This window comes from Malaya genurostris, chromosome 1, assembly GCF_030247185.1.
Source record: "Malaya genurostris strain Urasoe2022 chromosome 1, Malgen_1.1, whole genome shotgun sequence".
Lineage (NCBI taxonomy): Eukaryota > Metazoa > Arthropoda > Insecta > Diptera > Culicidae > Malaya > Malaya genurostris.
In genome coordinates, this window is record NC_080570.1 from 62,125,442 (window position 1) to 62,138,984 (window position 13,543).

At 35.1% G+C, this 13,543-nt stretch overlaps 1 protein-coding gene across 4 annotated transcripts in view; it reads right to left on the reverse strand.

The window, feature by feature from the left end:
- The window catches only part of LOC131440256 (proteoglycan Cow), a 446,450-nt gene that overhangs the window by 27,633 nt on the left and 405,274 nt on the right, over positions 1-13,543 (reverse strand). For all 4 annotated transcript variants that reach the window (XM_058611374.1, XM_058611371.1, XM_058611373.1 and 1 more), the window contains one exon: positions 6,049-6,200. In XM_058611374.1, the coding sequence (XP_058467357.1) occupies positions 6,049-6,200 (152 nt within the window). The remainder of the gene's footprint in view (positions 1-6,048; positions 6,201-13,543) is intronic.

A 13,543-nucleotide genomic window follows, 5' to 3' on the forward strand; every position in this document is an offset into this window, starting at 1 on the left:
CTAATTGAATTATAGCGCAATTTTTATCGGCCGAGGAGCATCCGGTTCACACATTTCGCGTTTTCTCATTGCGTTACATTCCGTCCGCAACGCTGGTATTAAGTTTGCGTTTTCATTGCGTTACTACCCTTTCATACTTTCCTGTCAGAATAATATTTTTTTATTTATTTTATACAAATATATATTTTTTTGAACAAGCAATTATTTCTCATACCTTAAATAGATACTACCCATTACGGTATACACTATAATAACAGTGTATTTACTTTTATATATTCTGCAAGGGTTTCCTAGTTATCTTGAAAACTAAACAATGTCGACTCACATCCTTATCCGGATAATCATCCTATTTGACGGGTTTTCAATAATGCTCTTCTTGTTTATTTTTCGTTATATTTACTACACCAACCATTCAACTCTTTTTATGAAATAAAACTTGAAATCATGGACTATTTGATAGAACGGGAAAATAATGAAAAATTTTATATATACTGCACTACAACCGGAAGAGAAAGTAAACAAAGGGGAAACTGCCACTTGTTGACGCAGTCTTTTGAAATATCTTACTGTTGGACTACGGAATTCTTTCATCCTTTTTTATGTGACCCAGAGGATGTTTGTATTTTTAGGTAATGGAATTGTAAATCAAAATCATTCAATTTTTGAAGAATAGAGGGACACAAACGAAAATAAGATTTTACATTAAAATTATAATATTTACCCAATTACGTATCAATACACCGAATATATTACATTAATTCAAAACTTGACATCATTTGAAAAAGATTCGGAGTGATTCACTTAGTTTAGTTTAAGAAATTAAATGTGATGCATATTAGTCAAAAGTGTCGATTTATATCAGTGTATATACAAAGTAACAAGGTGCTTCCTTAAGGTGAAATGTAGCGGAATGCGCCCGTCGCCTGTTTGGTCAATTATTCAAAAACTAAACCGAAAAAAACTAAAACACTTAACGATTTTTTCATTAACTAAAACACTTAAGTTTTCGCAATTAAATTTATCACTACTAAGTATTCTAAGAATTTGGAAATTTTTCTTTGCCGAGCCGTAATTGGTTTTTGTGTAAACGGTTACTGTTCCGTTCCACGGAGATGGTTTTAGAACTGAAAAGTAGTTTTTGCAGCAGAATTTCACAAAGAATCTGAAAATGCACCTCAAAATTATAAAATTTTAGCCAAAACAACCGAAATAAAAAAAAAACATAAACTTTTCCGTAATTTTTTATTGCTTGCGCACTGCTGTTTTGTATGGTGGTAGTGTGAAAAATTCACCGTGGCGTTATACCGTTAGCAAAAATTACATATCAAATAATGACACGAATTTATGTAGCATTGGGCTTTGTGTGGAAATAAGAACGAGTTGAATACAATAAAATGGGTGTTGTGAGAAATCGTTTATTTTCTAAGTAACTGTCGTTTATATAGCTAGTAATGTAGATTTCTGTTGAGTTCAATGCATTGATGTTACTGAAGCAATAATGCATGGCTGTGTAATATCATATATTAGGTATTACTTCAGATTGTAGCCAATCATTATAGCAAAAATAAAAATTAGAATAGAACTAGAATATATTGGCAGTAATTTCAATCCAGTAATTTATTTTAACAGGGATTTATTCGATAAGGAAATTCGACCGCGCTCTATCATTCGTATCACATTAATACTTTTCCATAAATTTCATCTCATCGGTGTGAAGGATCTGGTGAACTACTGTCAAAGATATCGAAAATACTTGAATGTTTTCTTGTCTTGAATCGCTCTTTTTAAGGAGAATCCATGCTTGCTGCTAAACTCAGGCATATACATGGTAAGCAAGTTAGTCATTACTTATACATATAACCTCATGTTAGTCAATCATAATTACTCTTGATTCATAGTTCTAGTGTAACAGTAATCACTAACAATAACGATTGAATTGGGATATATTCACAGTGTGAAGGATTCAAAAATCGATTACGAATCAATGAGTCTTTTTTATAAACCAACAAAACGAGTGGTAAGTCCACTGCGCTCAATCATCGAAAATATTCCTGGTTTCTATGTGTCGGTTTTTCTTGTTATGCTTTGTGCGACGATTCGGTCAACTCAAGCGATTCAAATTTTGCGTGCCTTTTTTGAGACTACATTTCACCTTAACGCTCGAATACGGTCACTATACACGGAACGACCAAAATTAGCTATTACTGTTTTTTGAATTAGTTGATTTTAACAACAAAATTTCTAAAATGACTATTAAATTAGTTGAATTTCAGAATATGCTGAATAAAACTCGTTTTTTCATAAAATGTGTTTAGTTGGCGAATAATCTGGAAACAAACCAGCACCACTTTAATCCAACACGAAATTCTCATTGAATTTGGTTTTATTAACAAGTTTATTAGCCAAAAACTCATAAGAACTGTCAAAGCAAAACAATCCATTAAAAAAATGAAAAAGGATTGTCTTGTTGAAACTGCTTGCAAATTGTTTTGATGATTTTCGCATGTGATACGATATGTCCACATTTAAATTTCTAAACCGATATGTATTCATACAGAATTTCTGCGCATTTGATGCGGTTGTGCGTAATAATGTTTTTACGTGGAAAAGTGAAGTGAAGTTCGTTGTATCTTATAACCTAGTTGTAGTTATTTCAGCTGAAGGCTATATTGAAACAAAAAGAAAGGTAGGTTTATATTTGTTCGAAACATAGTTTTGGACCAAGAAAGCAGGATCCTTCACAGTTTGTGAAGAATAGTAGTAGTAGGCGGTTGCTCTTCTCTGTGGCTTCTTGTTATTTCATGATATGTTTCTCTCGGGCTACGCCGTCCGGAGTAGGGGAGAGTGTTCAGTTACCAGCACCCTTTTCTTTTGAGCACGGGTAAAATTCTATTGCCGGTACCATGATTTTTGGAACGACAGATTCGGATAATATTGATGAAAAACAATAAACCGCAGAAAACTAGTCGAATTGTCTGTATCTTAAATATTACATCTAATCGTTTAAAAGCGAACCTAACCTAAGCTACAAAAAATCAAAGCACATGCAATGTTAAGAAAAAAAATGTTCATTCCCTTTACGTCATTGACCGAGTTGTCAACATGCATAAAAAAAGAATTAAAGTATAGAATAGAAAATGACCTGTACCAGTTAATGTAAAGCAGGGAAAAATATAAACGCAGGTTTTCTGATATCTAAATATAGTGATTCTTTGGAAGTTCAGCTGTAGTGATCATGATCAACCCATTTAAGTATATTCAAAAATTTTATGGTCATAGTTTTTCGATGCGAAACCCATAAAAATTTGGAAATGTGGAATTTGAATTTAATTTTTTTTCTACACTGCTGTACTAGAACAATATTTAATAATATTGCACTGTATTTTCATCAACAGACTGCAGTAACTTCTGAACTACAAATTCTGTAAATTTTGACATTCTGCTAGTGAAAATAGCTTCTTTATTCACGTACGCAAATATTGTAATTAGTGTCATAATATCGTCATGGTTACACTTCGAACCAACAAAAAAACCAACGAAAGACGATCGATCTATAACACTGAGTTTATTGGTTGACGGTTATTACAATTTTTCACATTCACATTTTTCGATCAAAATATTTAAAATCTTCTCTAATCGCTGTTTTTAAAATGATTAAGTTTGTACGTTTTCTGTCTTGAAAATTATTATGATATAAAATCGTTTCATTTTTTTAGGTTTATATCTTGAGGTTGTTAGTATCCGAAATTGATCTTTTAAGCAATTTTGAAATCATCATAATTGACTTTCATTTAAAGGATATTTTCCAAAAATTTTCCGATGTAAAAATTTGTTGAAGGCATTAAAATAGAGTAGAATTAATTGTTCTGGAAGAATTTAATTGTCATTTTGATCATTCGCCAAAAATATTAACACTACAAGTAGAGCAAGTTAGTAATTTGTGACTTTTGGTGCATCCAACATAATCTTTATTTTTGTATTTATTATGGGTACCTTACAATTATTTCATTTTTAATGTAATCGTAATCAGTCGTGTCTTGCAACCTCTAGTTTTTAATCATGAAATCATGAACCTTGGCTTCTCATGAAATTTCATGAGCAAAATGATTGAACCGGCATGAGCAAAATGATTGATATCGGTTACCGGCACCCCAAGAAATTTCGCTAAAAATGGGAAAATATAAGTAAAGACTTATTCAAAGAAAAAAAAAGGATTTTATTCTTTTTGGAGGCGTTTTGGATAAAAGTCTTCTTTGTCTGATGGTGACTTCGCCTTGGCTCTCTTGGCCAATGATTTGGATGGTGGCGCCTTTGGAATGGATTTGGCCGGTCTTCCACCGGCTTCGCGTATTAAATTACGCAATAGATCGATTTCATCTCATAAATATTCAATCCATTCACCATTTTGATTGATGCTTTTCAATTTATGATACTATAAAAAAAGTCATAAAAAACTTTTGTGTTGATTTTCAAGCAATTAAAATTTGTTTTGAGCGCAGCAAAAAGTACAAGCGTCTGTTTGCTTTGGTATTCGGCACAAAAAGAACGTGCTGCTATTACACACACATGACATTTGTCGAAATAACGCTATCTGCTTTCTGTCAAAAGTTTCGGTGGTGTGCCGGCAACCGAACATCTTTCCCTACTACTTGTGTTTGGTTATTGCTTTCCGAATGCTCAAAGTTTTTAGTGAGAGGATGAATTTCGCTGAAAACAGTGATTAAGAAAAACAATTTTATGAAAAACAAGTTTATGTTTCGTTTATATCTTTTTCCGTAAATAAATAAATAAATAAATAAATAAATAAATACAACACGGAAAGTCGCTATCGTATTTATACCTGTCAAAATAGAAAAGACAACCAAGACGGAAAAAATTCTTTTCAGTAGTAATGTGCCATCTAGTGGGTAGTAGTTATTACAGTGTTAACGATTTTTCGGTTACAGTTGAAAATAACATTTTATTTTTCCTATTCAACTGAAAAATTAGTTGAATGGAAATAGAGTATATCTCAACTAAGAAATGATAGCACGTTTAATTGGTGAGTTCAACCAAAAAAAAGTAATTCCAAACAATATTTTATCATTATTAAGGGAACGAGAATTAAAAAATCTCAATTAGCAAAATTAAGATTTTTTTCGTTGTCTCAAAAAACCGACTAAAATCAGAAAATCAACTAATTTTTTCGCCATGAGGATGATTTCGGTCTTTCCGTGTATTAATATTATGGAACAGAATGAACGATGAATTGTGTATTGAGATATCGCAATTGACTTCCGGTAAAATTTTCAACGGGTGAGCACGTTGTATCGTGTTAGTGCGAAAAAAATTCGAGTGCTTTGCGAGAAAGAAAGAATTTTATCCGTACTTCGTTGACTCGACGTAGCAACACAGTGAGATTTTCGCTTGTAGGCCAGTGAAAAGAAAGTCCATTGGACATTAAACAAAAACTATCTGGCAATATAGCCTAAGATGCTGTACCATTAAATCGGCGTCATCTCAAGTGAGATGACGCTAACCAGAATGTGTCAAGTCTGTTCAATAGAATTATGTTGTTCCTCAAGAGTGGTTTAGCTATTGAAATATGAATGGTGAAATGTTTTTCTATATCGGTCTTCTGCTAATTCTATTTTATATGAGTTTTAATAAAATTATCCTTCCTTCCTTCCCCAGAAGAAAATTTTTAAAGTTCAATGTTCTTGAGTTAGCAGAAAACCGTTTCAATTTTAAATTATTCCTGCTTATCCGCATTATATGTCAATCTCAAGCTCGTTAGCCAATTAGGGTAATTCCACCTGATATTATCTTTTTGGACAGTATACCATCCTATTCGTTGGTTATTTTACATACAATCAACTCAAATCTTCCTATATAATGTGGTTGCAATAATTAGTTACTGAATTTGTGTGGAATCAGTTGACATATATATGAAAACTGCTACCCTACGAAAAAGACGTTTCAAGTGCTACCGGGAAGTAATAGAAAAATCGATACGCCCATTTCATTCCTGACTGGTGTGGATAAGAGAGTGAGTGTCTTTAATTTTACCTTGCTATTACTGGCGGCTCCCAAGAGGCTATTACCGTCCGCGCCACCCCCATTAATGTCGTTACTTTCGATCGTTCGCTGGTATTTGGCGTTGAATGCGTTCATCCGATCGGTCATACGCTGTTGCTTCTTGAGGTCGGCCGTGCTGGGATCTGCAAAAGAAAGAGACAGCAAAGGACGAGGGATGAGTAAACAGTAATTTGATAGAAGCACTTCCTGCATCTGCTTCCGACTGCCATTCGACTACGAATGCGTCAAGCTTGTTGAGGCTTGCCGAAATTGAAGAAGAAAAAGTATTGCCCCCATCAAAGTGAGCCGATGGCTTCAAACCAGGGATGCCACTTTTGCTGATTTCTTTGAACAAAAGTAACAAATGTGGCTGATATCTGCAGACTTTCGAGTTTTGAGGATCCTTATTTTGCTTTAGTAGAAGCAATTTGAATGCGACCATGATTCAAATATTGTATGTAGAAAATTGAAAATTCAACTTGACACCCCTGTCGTTAAATGACTATCCTTGATGTCTTTCGGATTTGGTTCAGCGAAAAAGGGTAAAAACGGTCATGAAAGAAAGTATGGACACGTAGGCAATTGGGAAGAACTTTTAAAAATTCCGGAAACGATTGAAGACGGGGACGGGTCGTTTGACCGTGTTGAATGGTCTGACCGTGACTCGAGCCCCGGGAAACTCGTCATCAATCAGATCATCAAAGGAAATTTGTGCAATCAATCGGAAGTTTATGGGCAATTAGTTTCTGAACTAGAGGATGCTTTACTGCCTTTTTTATCCGCTTTGCAAACGATTGCCGTACAAACTGGATGAACTGGATTTTTTTTACGGAATTCATATCGATGCTAATTAATCGAGATTTCGCCGGTGGACATCGCCAGCCCGCGTTGTGCGAATCGTAATAAATATAATCGGATATAGCATAAGTACAGGACCAGTGAATTACCCCAGGACGCTTATCCGTTTTTTTAATCGTCATACGATAAAATGATAGGAAAAGGGACTCACAAATTATTATTGATCGATTTATGCGCCATGAATGTTCGAGGCAACAAGATGTAAAACTATTCATGCCCGTCCTTTTCAGATCTTGTCTGGGACTACAATGAGAAGATTAGGAAAACAGCCATAGTTGTAAAACGCAAAAGGTGTAAATATCAGTTCATTTAGTAGGGTTACTGTACCAATAGTCATCTCATTAGTTGAGTCGTCAAGTTATTTTGCGTATTACTCGATTTTCGATCAACGAATTTTGATAAAATCGAAAACAGCATCTTCGCTTCGGCTTCAAGAAGCAATTCTGTAGATAAAAAAGCTCCACAAATGTACGGATGCACCTATTCTCGCTCTTACTTTTGGTTTGAGAAACTACTACAGCTAAGACGAATGGGGGTACCGTCACACTAGTTCATCTCTTTATAGGGGAAAGTGTTCTAATAACTATGCCAACTTAAAAAAAAACATTGAGATATTTCTAAGAGCATATTCAGTAGTGTTCTAGTTCTAGATGTAATTTAGTTCTATGTAAGTCAGTAGTGTTCTAGTTCTAGATATATAATTTATGTCAGTTTTTAAATTTAAACCTGGCTTTTATAACAAGAAAAACTGACAGCCCCAACACTGTTCTACTCGTGTTTCAATTACAGAGAAAATAGAACGACATCGTATGCCAGTTTTAAATTTGACAGAAGAACTGTTCGAATAAATAAAACTAGAACGGCTTGCTGGGGATACGTTAGTTACAGTTGCAGTTCTATTATAGATCTTCAATATAAAACTTCTAGCTGCTAATTTGCTCTAAATGTATTAATATATTTTCCTCGAGAATGTGAGTATTTCATTGCAATACGGCTGAGGAACGTAATTTTCAATGATTCCGGTAGAAGTGATGAGAATTGATATATTATGCCCTTGGAATGTCAAAATAGTATCGGTATGTTAGCACCAGCAATTAGAAAGTACACCGATTACGTTGGGCCCCTCGCGTTTCGGAACAGTGCGATGTTTTAATATCTACTGTATTTTAGGTAAAACAACAAGTTATTGTGAAAGAATCGACCCAAAAATCTCTAATTTTCGTGCAATAGACAAGGTAAATCGTAAAATGATTGCATTACTAATTGTTTATTTAGGTTGAAATCAGCTGATTTTGATGTTCCTATTTTTATCTCATCAAGATGGCGTCGTGACAGGGGGCCGAAAAATAGTCAAAAAGCAGGAAAAGAAATAGTATTTGCAACAGAAATTATTTGCGTAATCAAATAATTGCAATCGGGAAGATATATTTTTGTTCCTTCCAATATTAGATTTTGTTTCAATAATCGTTATAAATCTGTAGAACAATATTTTTAAATCCGTACACACCAATTGTTCGTATTTTGTATCAGCAAAACGACTTACTGTAATTAGTTCAGTGAAACATTGTATACTGTAAGTGCAGTAATAGGCAATGAATGCCAAATCGTTCATTAATTACATCGTATTTATTGAATTTTTAGTAAAATACTGTTATTAATTTCTGCATTGATTTACTGAAATGTTCAGCAAAGAACATAACTATTTACTGATTTTCAGTGAAATTTTGACAGTTGTGAGTTGCTAAGTCAGCTAAGAGCTTTTGCTGGTTGTACTTGGTGGAATTACAGCTCGGCAAACTTCAGCAAAATTTCGCTGAAACTCGGCAACGATAATTTACACACTAAACATAATTTACACACTTTACACTGACTGTTATGAGAAAATTAATATATCAAAGAAATGGTTTTATTTCTCTGCATGTTTATACCGTAAATAGAGGCATTAGCATGGCTAGAAGTTAGTTACTAAGTAGACCATTAGACGTTTTATACCGATAATTTGCTTTTTTAGTCGAAACAAAACCTTGCATCGGAAAACTGCCTAATATTATCACTTTTTTTTATATATTTTCCAGCAAACGAAAGCTGCCAAACTTGCATAGAAGAAAAATCTTACGAAAAGATAGTGCTAGTGATAAAACTTTTGTTTAGAAAAGTCTTGAAAAAGTAGAAGAGTCCGTTTTTGCTATCAGGGACGAATTATAATACCTTCTCCTATGATTCTTTTGCGCAGATTATTGTATTGGTAGCAAAGGAGAAATCTTCTTTAAGGTAGCGCTTCGCCGTGGTCAGGTCGAAGCGAGACTACTCACTGCTTCCTCTTGCTATGTCGCCGAAATTTCACCCTTAATTGCCAATTTCTCCAATACTAATCCGATTCACGGAAAATCAAAAACATACGATTGTAGATAAATGATTTTACTATGCATTTGGCGAAAAATATCAGTTAGAAAGCTTTTCTTTCGCGAGATTTCGTGCGAGTTTTGTTAAACAATTTGTTTTCTTTTTTTCTTTTTCTCGCTATAAACAACTCGTATATGTAGGGATGTGCTACGTTTTCAACAAAGCGTCAAAGCTAGTAGCGATGAAAATCATTACTGATTTCTGGTTCTACTGAAACATGAATAGAAATTATTTTACAAAGTAGTAACACTTACTTACATTTTCTACTTATCTATATTCAACGTTCACTCAGAGAGAACGGACAACGAAAACAAAAGAAATGTTGTTAGCGTCTACTGCATGTGGCCTTTTGCACACCCCAATGCATGCGTTGACATTGTGTGCGTGCGAAAGAATAAGGAAAAACTCATTTATTTTTATAACTCGCACGAAATCTTTCGATAAAAACGTTTATCAGGCACAATTTATATACGAATCGATAGAAAAATAAATTATCTAGAATTGTATGTTCTTGGAATTTCCGTTTTCTTCCCCGTTTTCTCACAATTTTGGGTAAAGTACGTGAAACCCCGGGATAGGCAGCGAACTCCCGTGATCACGGCGAAGCGCTACCTTAAGGCAGACCCTGTCAGCTTGGAGCGATCTCAATCTTCAGTTCAGCAACGCCATCGCACGGCGTCTCATTCAACATGCCATGTCAATTGTATGGGTGTGCAGTGCTGCTATTTTGGCGCGTACGAATTTGACATTTCTCTCCCCTACTTCTATGTACGTGATTCGAGGCGGACTCGCCTGAGGGCGCCATGGTCGCAAAAAAGGATGTTGCCAAAGATTTGTTCGGGAAATGTGAGAGCTGGATATCTTGTTAATATGATGTCTTTGCTTAAGGTGAAATGTAGCGTCATAAAATACGCGCAAAATTTTATCCGCTTCAGTTGAACGAACCGTCGCACAAAGCGTACCAAGAAAAACGGCCACATAGAAACAAGAACTTTTTTCAATGATTGAGCGCAGTGGGTTTACCTCTCGTTATATTGGCTTGTAAAAAAGACGGGACGTAATGGATTTTAGAATTCTTCACACTTTGAATATATGCTGATTCAATCATCATTGTTAGTGATTACTCTTACACTAGAGCTATAAATCATGAGTAATTAGGAATGATTAACATGAGGTTATATGTATATGTATTGACTAAGTTGCTAACCATGTATATGCCTGATTTTAGTAGCAAACATCGATTCTCCTTCAAAAGAACGGTTGAAGACAAGAGAACATTCAAGTATTTTCGATATCTTTGCCAGTCGTTCACCCGGCTCTCCCCGCCGATGAGATAGAATTTACGTAAAAGTATTCACCATTAACTTTTTTTCGGAAGCGACTTTCGGAATTGTATAGCATGATGAGTCTAGAAATGTCTGTTTCAACGATAACGAACCGAAGACCAAACAGCCTCTGGCCTCCGGTGCCAGAAATCATCAATAGTTTAATAATTTCTTAGATTACATTATTGGAATACATTCCAATTATAACTAATAGTTCATCATACCATGCAGTTAAAATTATTTAGTGAATCTTTTCTCAAGCACATATTTGGGGCACGAAATTGAATATAAAGTTATTTCGTAGTTCCTTATTATTCAATCGATTTTGAAAGCAAAATCAAGCGTTGATTCATTGTATTCATAATAATTGAAAAACCAATGAATTCCAATAAGTTTTCCATGCTGACTGGCTCGAAGCTGGCCCTCAATGTTTATCACATTGTTTGTATAAATGACAGCTACTTAGAAAATAAACGATTTCTTACAATACTCATTTTATTGTATTCAAGTCGTTTAGAAAAGTCTTGAAAAAGTAGAAGAGTCCGTTTTTACTATCAGGGACGAATTATAATACCTTCTCCTATGATTCTTTTGCGCAGATTATTGTATTGGTAGCAAAGGAGAAATCTTCTTTAAGGTTATTCAACATTGGTTGGTTTCCTAAGTTTGTTAGTACGACCTAAAGACTGTCCCAGAAAGTATGGGCGCAACCAAAAAACCGCTGCTACGGTTCAGAATCTGTCAATTTTTATGACTGCGTCCTGTGGTTTACACTCTTCTCTAACCACTTGTGCAGTTTATTCGTTTTCATTAGTTTGTTTCGAAATGCGTGGACTTTCAGCAGAACAACGTCGAAAAATTGTGTACAAATGGTGCACAGAACGCGGACTGTCACTGAGAAAGATAGCAAAAATGGAAGGAGTAAGTGAAAAAGACGTGCGAAATGCAATCAGAAAGTTCGGTGAGGATAACACCTTTGAGGATAAACCGAAAACGGGTCGAAAAAAAGGTCCTGCTAACCCTCAGTTGGATAAACGTAACTGAAGGCGTTCGAGCAAAAGAAGGAGGTCTCAGTTCGGGATGTGGCAAAAAAAGTGGGCACTTCGAAGTCAAATGTTCTTCGTGCTAAAGAACGTTTGAATCTTCGAACCTGTAAGAAGCAGAAACAACCAAAACGTAGTCCAAAACAAGAAGCATCGATCAGGCCGAGGGTTCGAAAGTTGTACAATACGATTTTTGCTGGAAATTTGAACTGCATAATCATGGACGACGAAACCTACGTGAAACTCGATTACAAATTCTTGGCTGGACCACAATATCATACGGTGCGAGAAGGGCAAGTGTTAAACCAGTCCGAGACATCGATTGAAGTCGAAAAATTTGGTAAGAAAACTATGGTCCGGCAAGCAATTTGTATCTGCGGTAAGATTTCGAAACCCTTCATCACCACTGATTCAATGAACAGCGAAATATACATCAATGAATGTTTACAAAAACGACTTCTACCCATGATTCGAAGCCACAAGGATCCTGTTGTCTTCTGGCCAGATCTTGCTTCTTGCCACTTCTCGAAATCAACGGTAGAATGGTACCAAAAGACATGAATCCACCAAATTGCCCACAACTTCGACCAATTGAGGAATTTTGGGCATTAACGAAGGCACATCTTAGGAAACATGTCTCGGCAGCCGAAACCATTCAACAGTTCGCAAGAAGGTGCGCCAGCTAGTTTGCAATGGCTAAGTAGCAAATGTTGAGAATAATATTCTGTTGTTGTAGTCTAATATTATCAGTGTATCGAATAAAATTTGAATATCTAACACTTGTGAATTATTTACAGCGAAATCAAAGTGCGTCCATACTTTTTGGGACAGTCTTTATGTAATATAAATGTGGAAACTGTTATTTTGTCCAATCTTATGTTTATTATAATTTATATAAATATTTTATTATTTTTATTATTACGTTACTTTTTGTCTTTCGCACAAAGAAAAACTATGCAAAATGTCTGTGTGTGTATTTGTGAGCGTTAGAAAAGTAGTTCCATAAATTAACAACAGAAAAGTTTTTAAAATCAGTATTAACTTGCTTCGGTTTTGCGATTCGAAACTACATGTCTTCTGTATTGCAAAACATTAATTTTGCACAGGCGAGGCCCGTTCGCAGGACTCATTCAAGGGGGGTTATATGGGGTAGGGAAGGTGTGAAAATTGGAAAGAAAAGTGCGTCATCCACAATATCGACATTGTAAAACAAATTCTGAGAACGACGTATGAGTTATTTGCATTTTTATATAATAATTACTCTATTGTTCATGGAATTAAGTGATTCGACTCAAGAAAATATGCAATGAAAATAAAAATTGAAAGCATTTTCAAAAATTATAAAAATACCAGAAAGAATGAAATTAATAGAAATGCATTTTTATTTTTTGCAATTTTTCATCTAAAATTTGTTATTATTATCAGGTATACAACTTTGCTTCCGCCATTTTTTCCAAAATTAAAAGCTTTATTGCGAAAAAGTTCTTACAGATGTATTATTCAAAGTATTGTCCGTCAACAACTTTCTCCCATCTTTCCGGCAATTTTCGGATCCCGGTTCGATAAAAGGAGTCCTCTTTTGACGCTATCCATTTTTCCAACTCTTCGAAGGATTGAAAATGTTGATCTGCCAGGCCGTGTGCCATCGAACGGAATAGGTGGAAGTCAGAAGGGGCGACATCTGGGGAATACGACGTGTGGGGCAAGACTTCTCATTTCAGCGTTTTCAGGTACTTTTTGACCACTTTTGCGACGTGAGGCCGAGCATTGTCGTGTTGGAGGATGACTTTGTCATGTCGCTCTTGATACTGTGGCCGCTTTTCTTTTAGTGCGCTACTAAGGCGCATCAGTTGCGTT